Source organism: Heterocephalus glaber, unplaced genomic scaffold (genome assembly GCF_053883595.1).
Source record: "Heterocephalus glaber isolate CG9 unplaced genomic scaffold, H.glaber_assembly_v1.0 deba00001429, whole genome shotgun sequence".
Taxonomy (NCBI): Eukaryota; Metazoa; Chordata; class Mammalia; order Rodentia; family Bathyergidae; genus Heterocephalus; species Heterocephalus glaber.
This window is the reverse complement of record NW_028258294.1, coordinates 10,619,385-10,633,998: the sequence shown is the minus strand read 5'-3', so window position 1 is coordinate 10,633,998 and position 14,614 is coordinate 10,619,385. Positions and strand designations below refer to the sequence as shown.

The 14,614-nt window shown below is 40.2% G+C and overlaps 1 protein-coding gene across 2 annotated transcripts in view; it reads right to left on the bottom strand.

The window, feature by feature from the left end:
- Positions 1-3,317: 3,317 nt before the first annotated feature.
- The window catches only part of Panx1 (pannexin 1), a 59,682-nt gene continuing 48,385 nt past the window's right edge, over positions 3,318-14,614 (bottom strand). Inside the window, exons 3-5 of one of the 2 annotated variants that reach the window (XM_013069639.3) lie at positions 13,449-13,672; positions 11,623-12,124; positions 3,318-10,827 (exon numbers count right to left, since the gene is read on the bottom strand). In XM_013069639.3, coding sequence (XP_012925093.1) covers positions 10,816-10,827; positions 11,623-12,124; positions 13,449-13,672 — 738 coding nt within the window. In that variant the 3' untranslated portion in view covers positions 3,318-10,815. Of the gene's footprint in view, positions 10,828-11,465; positions 12,125-13,448; positions 13,673-14,614 lie in introns of both variants that reach the window. The other variant, XM_004838045.4, reaches the window with a different exon arrangement.

Below are 14,614 nucleotides of genomic sequence, written 5' to 3'. Positions count from 1 at the left end.
TCATCTATCTTCTCTGACCAGACCCTATCTCCCAACTGCAAGCCAACTACATCACCTCCATAATCCAATCACCTTCCAAACACACAAAGCTTTGAGGGCCATTTTAGATCTAAACCATAAGAACATCCTAGATGACCTATCTTGAAACACCCCCAAGACTATTATAGACAGCTGAGTTATGTAGAAATATTATAGGCAGTCAGAAAGGGCTAGGTCCTCAAGAGAATCAAGACAATGGTGAAACACACCACAGCTGCAGCCAAAGACACATTTGTTAGAGCCTGGGCCTCAAGATAGAGACAAGATGATCAGACCTGTATACTTCCTTAAGGGACAAACACTGGGCCTAATGAAACCTAGATAGGCATCAGCCACCCCAGTGGGTGACCAGAGACCTCTGGACCCACCATTTCCAAGGAAAAGTCTTTGTTCTTTCCATCCATACTTGTTACATGACTTGTTTCCCCATCCCAACCACTATTACCTAAGTGACTATACTCATGTTATTGGTTGATTGTGGCTGTGGCCCACATTGTACCCATGTGAGTTTTGCTCTATAAAACTCCTCTGTAATGTGAGGGCCCTGAGTTACCCACTTGGGTCCTCTCCTACTCAATAAATATCTTCTTACTCTTAACCTCCATTGTTCCTAGAATTCATTTTTTGATTTTAGAGAACATGAGCTCAGTGTATCAGACAGCTAAAAAGTTTGGAGATATAATATTTCATATTTTATCTCTGGTATTATTTCCTGTATCAAGACCATATTTAAAAAGTCCAGCCCCAGACAATAATGCACCTCTGAGGGCCAACATTCTTATTGAAAATGCCACTTTAATTCTGCATAATAAACTTTTTGCTATGTGAGATATTATCCACAGGCCCTGTGAGAAAGCAGTAAAAGAATTTACCAACAGACAAGGAATACAGAAAGACAGGAGTATATTTAGATCAGGGTGTATTGCCAAGGGGGATAGCAGACAAGTTTCCAAGAAAGGAATTGTGGGTGAGAGATTGGGATTTTTTTTTAAGGGTTTGAGGATATGAAAAAAGAGTGTGAGCAGCAAAAGTGATAATCTAAAGGATGCCTTTCCCTGGATCATTTAGGACTTCATAGATCTTTTGGAAGCATTTGTATTAACATTATGTTTATAGCTGCAGTTTTAATAAGATCACATCCTCAGTCTTTAATTTTAGATAAGAAAGTGATAAGGAGGTCTATACTTATGTTTTAGAAAGGATGGGTTAGAAATCCTTGGAAGAAATGAATGGGCCTTACATCAAAAGGTTTGTTGCTGTCTTATGCCATCTACTAAAAGTTGGATGTCTTTAACCAGTGTTGTTTTGCATAGGGTTGTCTCAGGCACTTTCGTATATCTGGGACAAGATACCTGACACCCACACATTAAAAGACAAAATGTTTATTTGGGTTCACACTTTTAGTGAATAGTCTGCTGGCAAGATGGCATGGCAGAGGGGAACAGTGGACAACCAGGAAACAGAATGTGAAGGGAGGAATAAGAGAGGAAGATATACTGTTAAGGAAAGTTTAAAATAATATAAAATGACTGCTTGATTCGTTCTGCTTCTGTAACTTGCTTCGTTTCTCAAAATACCAATATCAGAAATTTTGCCATTACCATAAGCTTCCAGGCACGTAGCACTAGCTCAAGATAAGGAAATGCCTGCATGTAGGACTAGCTCAAGATTAAGAAATGCCTGCAACCTTACTTAACCCCAAACCCCACTTGAATTAGGCCAGTTGTCCGAACTAAGGATAACAATCACCATGCTTCACAAGCAAAAGTGCACATAGACCCTAAGCTTTCTGTACATCACATGTCTAGACCCTGTCTAGAGTATAAATGTAAGCCTCCAATGTAACCTGGGGTCAGCCCTTGAAGGCATATTTCTACGTGGCTGGCCTGGTAGCAAATAAATTTTGTTTTACCCCTGCTCCTCTGTCTCCTGTGAGTTTTTCTGGTTACTCCCAGCAAAATCCACTACAATACCCTACTAAATCACTTTTCTAGTGACTTACCTATTCCAAACAGGCCCCACTTCCTAAGATCACCTTTAGGTACAGCACTCCCATAATTCAATTATCTTTCAAAAGCCCCACCTATAAGTGCATGAACCTTTGAGGGACATCTAAATATAAATCATAACATTCAGCTCCTGGCCCAAGAATCATGCACATCTCATTAAAGAAAATGCATTTAGTCCATCTCTAAGAGTCACCAAGTCTTAATATTGTTGAAAAGCCTAAGTCCAAAGTCTCCTCTGAAACTCAAGGCAAATTCTTAGCTGTGAGGCCTGCAAAAATAAAAAAGAAAACAAAATACTTCTAATGTGCAATGGCACAAGATAAACATTTCCACTGCAAAAGGGAGGAATAGGTGAATAGAAAGAAATTAGACCAAAGGAAGACCAAAATCCAACAGGGCAAACAAAATCCATGGCTCTCTGTATCCAGCACCCAAGGTAAAGATATGAGCACCAAATGGCTTGAGCAACTCCACCCCTGCAGTATTGCTGGTGGTTGTATTCCTCATGGCTTCTTCCTTGGACTGATTTTGCTCACTGCCTGTGGTCTTCCTCACCAGACATTCCATGTTCCTGGCTTTTTAAACTTCCTGGCATCTTCACTGAGCTTTTGGCTTTACTCTCACACCATCACTCACTGCCCTTTTAAGGGCATTGCCTGGTGTCCTAGGCCTTGTTCTGAAATCTGGGTGGAAGCTTCCCTGGCCCCACAACTCTTGTATTCTGCATGTCTTTAAACCAGTAACATGTGGATAATGCCAAGGTCTGCTGCCACCTCAAGCCAGGCCTGAGGACTGGTTGGCTGAGTACTGAGAACTGAATTCCGGGGAACCAATTCTCTTGGTGTAGTCCTTCTTCAGTGGAGATCCCTGGGGCTCTCTTCTCAAAACTAAGTCTTTCACTGTTGGACCTCTGAGGATGTGAAGGGTGGAGTCTCGCTGATTCCTCAAATGCTTCCTAGGCATCTTTCCTACTGCCTTGATGTAAAGAACTTGACTTCTTTGTAATGTTAATCTTTTCACCAATTAAGTTTACAGGCTCTAACTTTACTGGAGCTTCCTTTCTGGCAAAACTGAAAACTTCCCAAATGGACTTTTTGGTCTTGATTCTCAGTATAAACCTGGCTAAAAGCAGCAAGCAGCATTCATGCTACAGCCTGAACATTGGGCTGCTTAGAAATTTCCTCCATCAGATTAATTAGTCCACCACCTTTTGTTGGACCTCGTCCCCAAATTAGATTAGTGACAAACTCTCAAAGCACAACACAGTCCTAGGATCTTACTGGAGAACTTTATTTTCCGGCCGGGACCCATGTACACTCCAACCAAGTTGGAGGACAAAGGCACCTACTGAAATGAGGACTGCATATTTAAAGGGAAAAACCACAGAAAATGTCCCTCCTCCCATTCCCCTGGGTTACAGATTGTTGCAGAAGCTGGTTACAGAAGCCAGGATAAGCACAGTTAGTTTTTCCCGTTCCCCTAGGTAACGGTTTGTTGCAGATCACCTGAAACACAGTTTCTGTTTATTTTACCTTTCAGTTACATGCATTGGTTAGGGGTGGGGTTTTCTCCCAGGAGACAGAGTGCAGCTGGAAGTCACATACTTGCAAAATGTGGGAGAATGTTCTCAACACGGTGCTGGTATTGCTAAATTGCTAAATTGGGTCTCACACCTTTAATCTAAGTTTCCTGTAGTCTCAGAACATGAGCAAAATGTAGACAAATTTTCTGCCAGAGCCTGGAGTCCAGCTGCCAATGGAGCCCTTGTTCCCAACTGCAACCTCCTGGGCTTGATCTTTACTATCTTTTCATCACCTTTCTGGTCTTGAGTTCTGACTAGAATCTCCCATTAAATCTTTCCAGACTCCTCCCACAAGCTAGTTCCAAAGTCCTCTGAATCACAGTTACAGCAATGACTCCACTCCTGGTACCCAAATCTACCTTAATCACTTTCTTTACCACTGGGACAGAATACTCAATATATTCTCACAAATAAAGAGTTCAAATTTATCTTGGCTTACACTTTCAGTCCATAGTCCATTGGCTCCAAGGCAGAACAATGTGGCAAAGGGACATAGCAAAGCACCTATGTCACAATGGCCAGGAAGTGGAGTGCAAAAGGAGGAATAAGGGAGGGAGATACCTCTACCAGGTCACTCCCCGAGTAATCTGCCTCTTTCCATCTCCCAGCATCTCATTTAGCTGTAACATCCTAGGATTCAATCACCTTTTAAAAGCCCTACCTATGAGTCCATGAGGCTTTGGAAAACATCTAAATATAAACTATAACAAGAGTTTTAACCTGTTCCAAATGGGCAGCCACTACATTTTGTACCTCTCATTATGTATCCTGAAAATTCTATCTCTATGATAGAAGTCAGTGAATCTACAATCTACCTCACAGGTAGGGTGAGTTGAGGTCCTTATCCCTTCTTTAAGGGACCTCCTCAGATCCCATCTGGTGACATATCCAACTGCACTCAAAAAAAGGTGGTGTATGTTAGAGCCTTTAGACAATAAAGTGAGACTGGCTACTTGGGTTTAAATTAGTGTGGATGTAGTTGGGAAAAACCACTGTGAGGGAAAGTTACTCAGCAGTATTTCAAAAAGGTCCCAGGTAAGCACTCAATTCCTCAAATGAGAAGGAATTAGAGGATGAGGGACATGGCCACTCTGTATTGGGCAAAAGAGAGTGTGGTGAAAATGGACAATTGACCCAGGGGAAAGTTTACATCTGATATGATACTCCTGTACACTGAGCATTTTCAGCACTGTTCATTGGGATTAGGGTTTGCAGTGATGGGAAACTTTTTGGAGCTTTCAGTAATAGCTGCCTGCAGCACGCACGGCATAGGTTCATCACCACTGGTGTAAGAAATCCTTTAGTGTCTGAGCATTGGGGTGTGCTGGGAAAACAGAGATGAGGAAGAGCCTCCCAGGCTGATAGGAGGTACAGACATGAAGGCCACTGCAATACCACAAGTGCCAAGCACTGAGGCAATGTGTAATAACAGGCAAAAGAGGGACATCTAAATATGGTCAAATGGATGGGGAGGGCATGAGGATGTCCTGCAGGGAATGCTGGAGTTGACTTTGAATGGAAGGTAGGAAAAAGTGGGGACACCAAAGAGTGCCTGAGAAGCAGAAGCCTTTAAGGAATAGTGAATGTGACTGTATTAGAGACAGGAGGGAGGGTGGTGAACTATGATCCTCAAGGGGTAGACAGTAGGGAGGGCATGGTATGGTCTAAACTACAAGTTTGTTATTTATCCTGAAGTCCAGTCCTGAGGGATTTAAAAGTGGTGATAAAGAGGGTGGCAGAGGGTTGGCAATAACAAATTTGTAATCTATCAATCCCTGGTACCAAACAAAAACAAAAACAAAAATAAATTTGCCTTGTAAAAGTTCAGTGACAGAAATGTGGAAGATGGGTTAGACACAATGAGACTGTTATGAGAAATTCAGGAAAGAAGAGACAAGGGCCTAGAAGATAGTACTAGGAATACAGAGAGGCCTGAGAAGAATGTTGAGGAGGTAAAGGATCTGGTCTCCAACAGTTTGGGATTCGGGATAACTTCTGTGGCAGATGGACCTAAAGTGGCCCAACTCCTGTGATATTCTTGCCCTACACAATCTTCTCCCTTTGAATGTGGAAAGGACCTGACTTGCTTCTAGTCCACTAAATATGGCAAGGGTACAGATATTCTTCAGATGGAATATTAAGGTCTGAAATCAGTTGATCTTGAATAAAAAATAAATTCTGCCAATAACCCAAGACAGCTTAGCAGCAGCAGTTTTCACAGTTGAGCCTCCAAATGAGAACACATGCTGCTCACATCTTGAACAGAGGACTTGTCCCTAGGCTGTGTCCAAAGTCCTGACACAAAAAAACTGCAAGGCAATTTGTGTTGCTTTTGGCTGCTAAATTTGCAGTAGCTTGCTATGGGGCAATAGAAAATAAACATAATACCCAAGGTCTCCATGGATAACAGCGACACCACCCTAGGAAACAACCAGGGAGGAGATAGTGATAACTGAAAATAGCATTTATGGAGTATTTAGTATATGCTAGGAACTGTACTAAGATTTTGCATGGCCCTGGTTTATATCCCACAACAGTAAATTACATTAATTAGGCACTGTGCAAAGCGGGCATGACATCCATGTCTCTATCCCTTCCTTCCTAAGCTCAGGGAAGCAACTCTCAGAAAGAATCTGCCTTAGAAATCCCAAAGTATATGGACCTTTAATCAAGGACTATCTTCGTTTAGTTATTGCTAGCTGGATTTTATCAAGTACCAAAGAGCCTACTAAATTTTATTCATCCAGCAGTGAGGAATTAGCCTCCAGACATTTTAGGATTCATCTCTTGTTATATCTGCTGTGAAATGACTTTTATAAAGGGAAAGGAAAAAATACTAACACATTATTACCCAGAGAAGTTTTATTTAGGTGGACACCACAATGTAGAACTAAAACATTTTCTATAGACACAGCAGCCTTAACTTTGAGCCTTTCATCTTACTTTAAATGGAAGCGTGAAGGCTCAGAATGCAGAGCATGGACAGATGACTCACATGGAAGCATGAAATATAATAGTGAAAACTACCAAAACTTTCGTGTTCTTGAAAGGGTCATTTCTTAACACCATCATTTGTGCTCATCTTCAGATAACCGTGCAATAAAATCCAAGATAATCTTAATTTTTAAAGTCTTTCTTCATCTATTGGCAGGATTCTCACAAAATGGCACAGCAAAAATAACACATATTTTTCTTCAAAAGTTTTGAAGAAATTTAGTCACTAAAAAGAATTTACTTACACAGAGAAAGCCACTCTACTGAATATTGTCAAATTCTAATTATGGTACTTTAAGAAGGCAGACTGTTAAGGAGGAGCTGATTATTTCAGGGTTTGTAGGGAATGCTTGTAACACTGTAGAATCCTATAAGGATTTTTCTTCTCTGGTGAGCAGAGAAAAAAACACCCCAAGATATGAAAAACTTGGACAACTCCCAAGAACTTGAAGAACAATTACTGACCAAACTACATGCTTTAGTAACAAAGTATTTTCACAGCTTTTAAAAAGGGGACTCACTCACCAAAGCAATACATTTAATTTAAAGCATGCAGGAAAACCAATCATAAATTAATAGCATTAATAGCATAATAGCATCTGTGTCAATAGCATCTTTTTTTAAAAAAAAAGGTTTCACTGTACTTGCAAAAAAAGTGGTGGGGCAAAATGCCAAAGAGTACCCTAAAAGAGCCATTTCATCTCAATGCCCTCAGATAAAATCTCAATTACTGGTAATTGCACATTTCAATTCACATGTCCGTTCAAGAGGTTTATTCTGGGGAATTAAGAGACCAAGACCTTTAAAACTTCATTTTTTTTTAAACCACAAGACAACGTTGAACTTGCACTGAACTTGAAAAATAGTCATGACTCACCCCACAATAAAAAGCTCAGGACCCTTACCACTTACAGTGGAAAACTATTCATTTGCCAAAATACTCCTCTCTCTACCAAGAGGCTAAATGAGCGTCCCCTCTCTCTTCTTTCCTGCAGGGGACTATGTGCCTTTTAAAATTAAATTATAGTTGCCAACAAACTAGGATTTATCCTAACATCATTTGTTCATTCACTCAAATATTTATAGCCTAGTGCATGTTGGTGACTGTTTTAGAAACTGGTAATGGAGCAATGGATAAAAACTGACTTTTGATTTACTCTGAATAATTATTTCAATGGAGACTATGATAAAAGGTGTTAGCCAGGGAGAAACAGCGGTCAACATTGGGAGCTTGGCCATTCCCAGCCCACTGCTTCCCATCCTATTATTGATCTTCTTCAGTCTGATTCTAGAAAACGAAGGAAATTCATTCATGACTTTCTCATAGATTTTCTCATGGACAGAAGCAGCCCCATTCTCTTTGGCTAGTAGAATAAATCTCAGCCCCATTACACATGGGCTGTAATCACTGCTGGAGAATATTTAAAATGGTGTGTTTCCTGAGGATACCAGTCCATAGCTTTAAAAATATTTATAAGGGGGCTTATAACTGCCCAAAGTTCAAGAATCTCTATGCTGGAGGCTTCTGTCTGATCTGTGGTAAAATTAAAGGTGTGCTGGAACACTGCTTTCAGAATATTTGTTCCACTCTTAACTGCCACAGTCTGGTTCAGCAGTCTTCTCACGAGGGAGAACTGAGCCAAAAACAAAGTTAGTGACCCTGCAGTGGTCACTTACATCCTATGTATGCCCTTTATAAAGTACTTAGTGCTTATAAAAGCACTCTTCTTGCCCTCGGAAACTGGATCTCGAGTAGTCCTCCAAGTCAACAACTTGGAATGGAAAATTAACTTTCCAGGCCAGAATGCATCACCAGATATCCACACCAGCCTTTTGGAGTCACAAATGTTATTCATCAGTAGCTCCAGGTCCCCACAGGCTTGTTCTCCCTGGCCCCTGCAAGGGAAGGGACACAAGGCAACTGAGCCCATTTACTGTTCAAAATCACTGTGTTACTGTTTTGTGTAAACTTCAACCTACAGGATCTGTGGCTAAAGAACCTTAAGAGGGTTATCTGTCTCTACGAAAAATTATAATTAGATTCTCAAAACCAGCAGCTATGAAAGCTAGGTGGGAGACAAGAAATAACATGGCATCTCCCAAGAACAGAGCATTTGCTAGTTTTCTGGCAGGGCCTTTATCTTGGTTACTTTCTCCTCTTAGTACTGTGGATATCTCTACTGCCTCTTACTGGACTCTGTGGTCCTCAAATATTGGACTTTCCTATTTCACATCTATAAGGCCAGTGCCCAGTGGGAAGCTTGGGCCCAACTGGAGCTCCCAGAAGGAATGGGAAAGAAAATGAACCAAAGCAGAAGCCAAGGACCCTAAGTATACAAACACTGATAGAATTATATGTGGTAGGGCTTACAGAGTTCTTGGTCTCCTCAAATAAAATACCCACTTTTATCACTTCAAAGTACAAATTAGGGTAGCCTACAGGGAGGATGAAGCTTTTTGGAAAAAAAATCATATCCTAGAAAAATGTACTTTAAAACTTCAAATTTTCAAAAAAAAAAAAAAAAAAGAGTTGTGACAGAACATCTCAGATACAATGATATAAAAATGTAATGAAATCAATTATTCAAGTTACCACCATTTCTGTCGCACAATACTTCAACAGTAATAAATATCATGTAAAAGAGAATAATTTAAAGCTGATTACATCTTTGCTATTTATCATTAGCTTTCAGCCTCAGAAATTGTCACAAAATAAAATACAAATAAAATCTGCTTTTCTATATATTCTGAAAGGCAGCCAGCAGCGTATATAACTTCTGTTCTTCACACACACACACACACACAAAGTTACACTAGGTAAACAATTCTCCCTAAAGATCAAAAGTAAACTTCGAGGTTCCTGAGAATTGTTCACTTAAGCAATGCGTGACCTTTTTAAGAATAAAAACTGAATGGTTCACAGGTTAGTTAAGAATTTTTTGTATAAAATGTGAACATAAGGATATATTTACATGGTCAGAACTGGAAACAGTTTTTAACATATTCTCATTAGCCTTAAAGGACTGTGAAATAATGCTTATGTTTATCTTATCCATCCATTTTTAGCATTATTTTATAATTCTCCATCAATACTAGAATGTTCTTCCCAAATGACCTCAGTTCTGACATTGTATAAATTAAAAAACATTTTTTAAAGCTGCACTTAAATATAAACAATGCTAAGCTGTTCTGGCTCCAAGCACATGGCAAGTGTCACTTATGTGCTCAGTTCATTTTAGGCAAAGTGTTCCTCACTGTAAACCTTGCTGTGTTGTTAATGTGTTTAAGCAAAGTCTTGATTCATTTGCCTTGATAACACCCTGGAGACAATCTCTCTGAAAGTGACTGAATTAATTTCTGTAAATTCAGATTTTGATTTCCCACAGGGCTCTTTTTTGAAGCTCTCTTTCTTCCATTGAAGTCACTGTAGTATGAACTGAATATCCTTTAGATTATATCTTGTTAATTAAGTTTTCAATCAGAGCAGTCCTCAGGCCTGCTGCCCTTCAAGGCAGAGTGCCACAAATAATGGTTAGTAGACTGAAATTAGCCAAAGTGCTAAGAGAGTAAGGAGAGCCCGAGTGTATGAGAGCTAAAGCACCAGGATGGCACCGAGTTAAGACCCTGCGCCAAGTGCAGCCAACCTCTGACTCTGAAGAGCCTTACTATCCAATAGTCAGGAAGGGCACAAGAGATTCATATTAAATTATATCCTAATATGTTTATTATTTCACAAAATTAAAAAAATCTCCTGAAATACTTGCTCTCTACAAGCTCTAGGTCACATCACAGGTGGGCACAGTAAGACGCTTCTGTGAGGCACTAAAAGGCTCTTCACCGCTCTTTGAAAATCGAGTCCTTTCACTTTTCATCGATGTGGACTTCTACATATATACTTGCTACATTTTACTTATCTCCATGTGTTTCTTGTAGGGAGTTAATAAAACCATCCCTTCATAGCATTTTGTAGACCATTATGTTCATTAGGGACTGAATAAGACCTGCTCTCTATCACTACCAAAAACCATTTACTGCAAACCAACTGTGAATCCAATGGCGTGCTTTAGTCAAAAAGAATCCTGTGTCACGGAAGCCAGAGGTTTGAAGCCCAAAAACAAAATCATCAGCAAGAAGAATTCAGAAGTCTCTGTCGAGCATTCTTGTCTTCATTGTTTGCTTTAGTTTCACTGTTTATGTCCAAATCTGTCAAAATTGAAAATATTTATGTAAGAGGCGTAGCAGAAACTATCATTACTAATCGACGTCTATTCTGCTAAATATCCTTCTCATATACTTTGCTTTACTATTAGCCTAACTTCAAAGCATAGTGAAGTCAGGTGAAGGCAGCAATTAAATCGATAAATTCTCAGTCCCATTTTTTTTTTTATGTATGTATGTATGTATGTATTTATTTATTGGCACCAGGGATCAAACTTGGGTCCTTGCGCTTGCAAGGCAGGTGGGGGAACCACTGAGCTAAATCTCCAGCCCTCAGTCCCTTTTAAATGAGAAAAGTTGGAGAACAACAGACAAGACAACAAGCAGTACAGATAGAAAAGCCAGTAAGATAAAATATAAGCAAGAAAGACACCTAGAAGGACTGTTGAAGCAAGAGGCACAGTATGAGAGAAGTAGAATGTGACAGAAGGAAGACAGAACAACCAGAAAATAGTTTTCCTTCTTCAGAAATTTAATGCCGTACCCCCCTCTCTCCCTGCCTTGGGTGTCCACCTAGGACCATGCTATGACAATGGCTCAACTGCTAGGTAAGGTCATGATGGTCAGTATTCATGCAAAGCCCTCTGGGGGCTTCTGTAGCTTCTGTTGAGAGCTAACCCTACCTTTGAGCTCTGCCATTCGGTTCTCCTGCTCCTCTCCCTTGGCCACTGCCGACATGGGAGTTTTGCCATCAATTACATCCATTTTGATCATGCCAAGGTTAGTCAGGAGCAGCAATGGATCAATCCCCTGACCATTGCTTTTAATATTCTCCAGTACCTTAAGACACTTGTATGACTTGAGTTCACTTATATTCTCTTCCAAGAAAAGGTTGTAGAGGCTCAAGTCATTGTATCCTTCAGACTTGAAATGCAGAACATCAAAAGTAGGCAGGATTTCATAGACCTTGAGAACATCTGTCTTCTGTCGGAATGGAACAAACAGCGTGTAGATAACCACAGGAGTCAGCAGAACATACACCATGAGGTTAATGAAGCTGAGCAACTGGAAGATGCCAACAGCAATGAGTTTGCACTGGAACTGATCAGGGACAGTGCTGTCGTTTTTCAGGATCCCTGATTTGATGCTGCAGATAAATTCGTCTGAGAGTGAGGAGAGGCTAAAGTAATAGCCCAGGTAGATACATGCTAACAGTATGATGGTGAGTGTCACCAGCCGGCAGCTAATGTACTTGATGATTAAATTATTGGAGTTTTTCTTTGTCTTCAAGTATTGCTCTACAATTGGGTACTTGAAGTGGCTTTCAGATATCTCCCACAAACTTAAAAGAGAAGGAAACAAAAATAATTTAGACCATTACAAAGTCCATCAAATATTAAAGACATTAACATATCCAACAATATCACACTGAAAATTTCCAACACCTATACTCCTCTACCTATAACTTCATTGGAGTACTAGGGAATAAAATTAGGTTTATAAAAAAGAAGAAAAGCAGTAATAAAATAATTTTCCCTTTATAGTTTAAAGTAAATTAAGCCAGATGTGATGGTGCATGCCTGTAATACCAGCACTTGGGAAGCTAGGGCAGGAGGATCATTGTGAGTTCAAGGCCAGCCTGGGCTACAGAGTGAGTTAAGGCTAGCCTGAACTGCCTACTGAGACCATGTCTCTAAAAAAATAAAAAATAAAGTGAATTTAATAAGTTACTATTTAGAAATCCTTAGAACAATGCCTGGCTCATAGTGCTAAATGTTCGTTAAATGAATATATCAATTCCTAAATACAAACTGTTGCTTTTTTTAAACTACGATTTTCCACTTAAGTATGCAGCATGAGATAAAGAAATTTTCAGCCCAAATGGAAGACATATGCCTTCTACGGGGGAGTGCTGGGACACTCATGGGTTTGGGGAAGGCTGCACTAACATGGTGCAGGTCCCAGTTCTCTCTCTTATAGCTACTAGAAAGGTTTTTTTTTTTGGCACCAGGGATCAAACTCAGGACCTTGCACTTGCAAGGCAGGCAGTAGCACCACTGAGCAAACCCCCAGCTCTAGAAAGTTTTTAGGTGGAGAAAAAGGGAAGGGGGAGGTAAATAAATATACATAGTTAATAATGTTCTAGAATCAAATGAAATAATATATTCAAGTAACTCGACACAGTATCTGGGAAATATTAAGTATTTAAAAATGATAGCAATTAACATTGTTATTACTGTCAATAACAAGAACCAGAGGAAGAATGTGAAAAGGCACGGTACTAATTACTCATTTCCCATTCAATTTGCATACTTTCTCTAAGCTTGGTTGCTTCAAAATCCTGTGCTTTTCTGTTAATGAAGGAGACATCAAACCAAAACACCTTAACCTGTCATCCCTAGAGGAACTGCATTTCAGATGATGAGGCGGTGAAACCTCATGCAACAAGGAAAGATGTCTTGATAGAAGGACAGGTGCTGGAGAGAGAGGGATGGGGTGAGTTTTGGGGAGATCAGATGTTCTTGGCTCCCACAGACTGTCACTAGGCGGATGATGTCCTTCTCCCATCTACTAGCAATAGAAACTCTAGTCCTCGACTGGCTGAAGAAAAGGCAGAGAAACTGAACTATAAAAGCTGTCCAGCTACCTACTGAGGGATAAGTTACCTTTGTGCTGTATTCTCATTAACACTTGGAACTGCGTAGGCACCATCTCTCAGGTCAAGGTCACAGGCACTCTTTGCAGCCTTAATTGCGCGGTTGTAAGCTTTGTCAAGTTCTTCCATGATAAACTTCAAGTCTGAGCAAATATGAGGAGCAGCTGCTAAACGCCAGAAGAGGGATGGCAGGTACAGGAGGATGGCAAATAGCAACAGGATGTAGGGGAAAAACTGAAAAAGAGCAAATCATAATGTTAATAGGCCTCTTCCCCATACTGTAGTAACCTAACGCTGCTAAAGGTTGCACTCATTTCTTGTCATTTTGAGACAAATGTACGTGCCCATGTCATTTGTGGAAATTGGGCTCTTTACTCAATAACTACTATTTATGGCTAAATGCTCCTGCCCAGGTAACTAAGCAAGCCCTGGCAACTGCCTTTTGAAATCCAATATACATTAATTTGAAGTAATTGATAACTATGTGGTGACACAGTATTTCCTTCCTAATCAAAGAAGAAAACATAAGATCATTCATGTGTCCTGTAGAAAAATCTCTGAACAAAATTCCAATTAAGAAATAAGTATATGTCACGATGGCCTCAGCTTTTTAAAAAAAATTATTATTATTATTATTATTTTTTGTACCGGGGATCGAACTCGGGTCCTTGTGCTTGCGCAGCAGGCAGCAAAACCACTGAGCTAAATCCCCGGCCCTAAAAAATTATTATGGTTTTAAGAGGCAACTAAGGCTTAAAGCTCTGATATTTTTTTCTCTCTTGAATCTGAAGAAATGCCAAAGAAACACCTAACCACCCAAAAGAAATTAGAAAACATTTTGGCTTCAGTGATTCAGTAATTATCCCAATAAGACAATTGGAATAAGCATAAAAAATTCACAGAATGTGAAAGGACCGTTAGTGCTGAACAGACCTCACAGCTGAAGAATCTGAAGTCCAGGGAAGCCAACCACAAGGGGCAGCAGAGTCATGAAAAGGGCACTGGAACTGGTGTACACATGAAGCAGGCAAGAAAGGATGTGGAAGTCAACGAGAGTGAAGGGCAACTTGGAATTCGTCCACTAGGTGGGTGGACCCATTCTGGGTGCTGAGGAAGACCTCCAACTACAACCAGCACTGACCTCCACGTAAGCTCAGCTCTGCAGGTATGAAATGG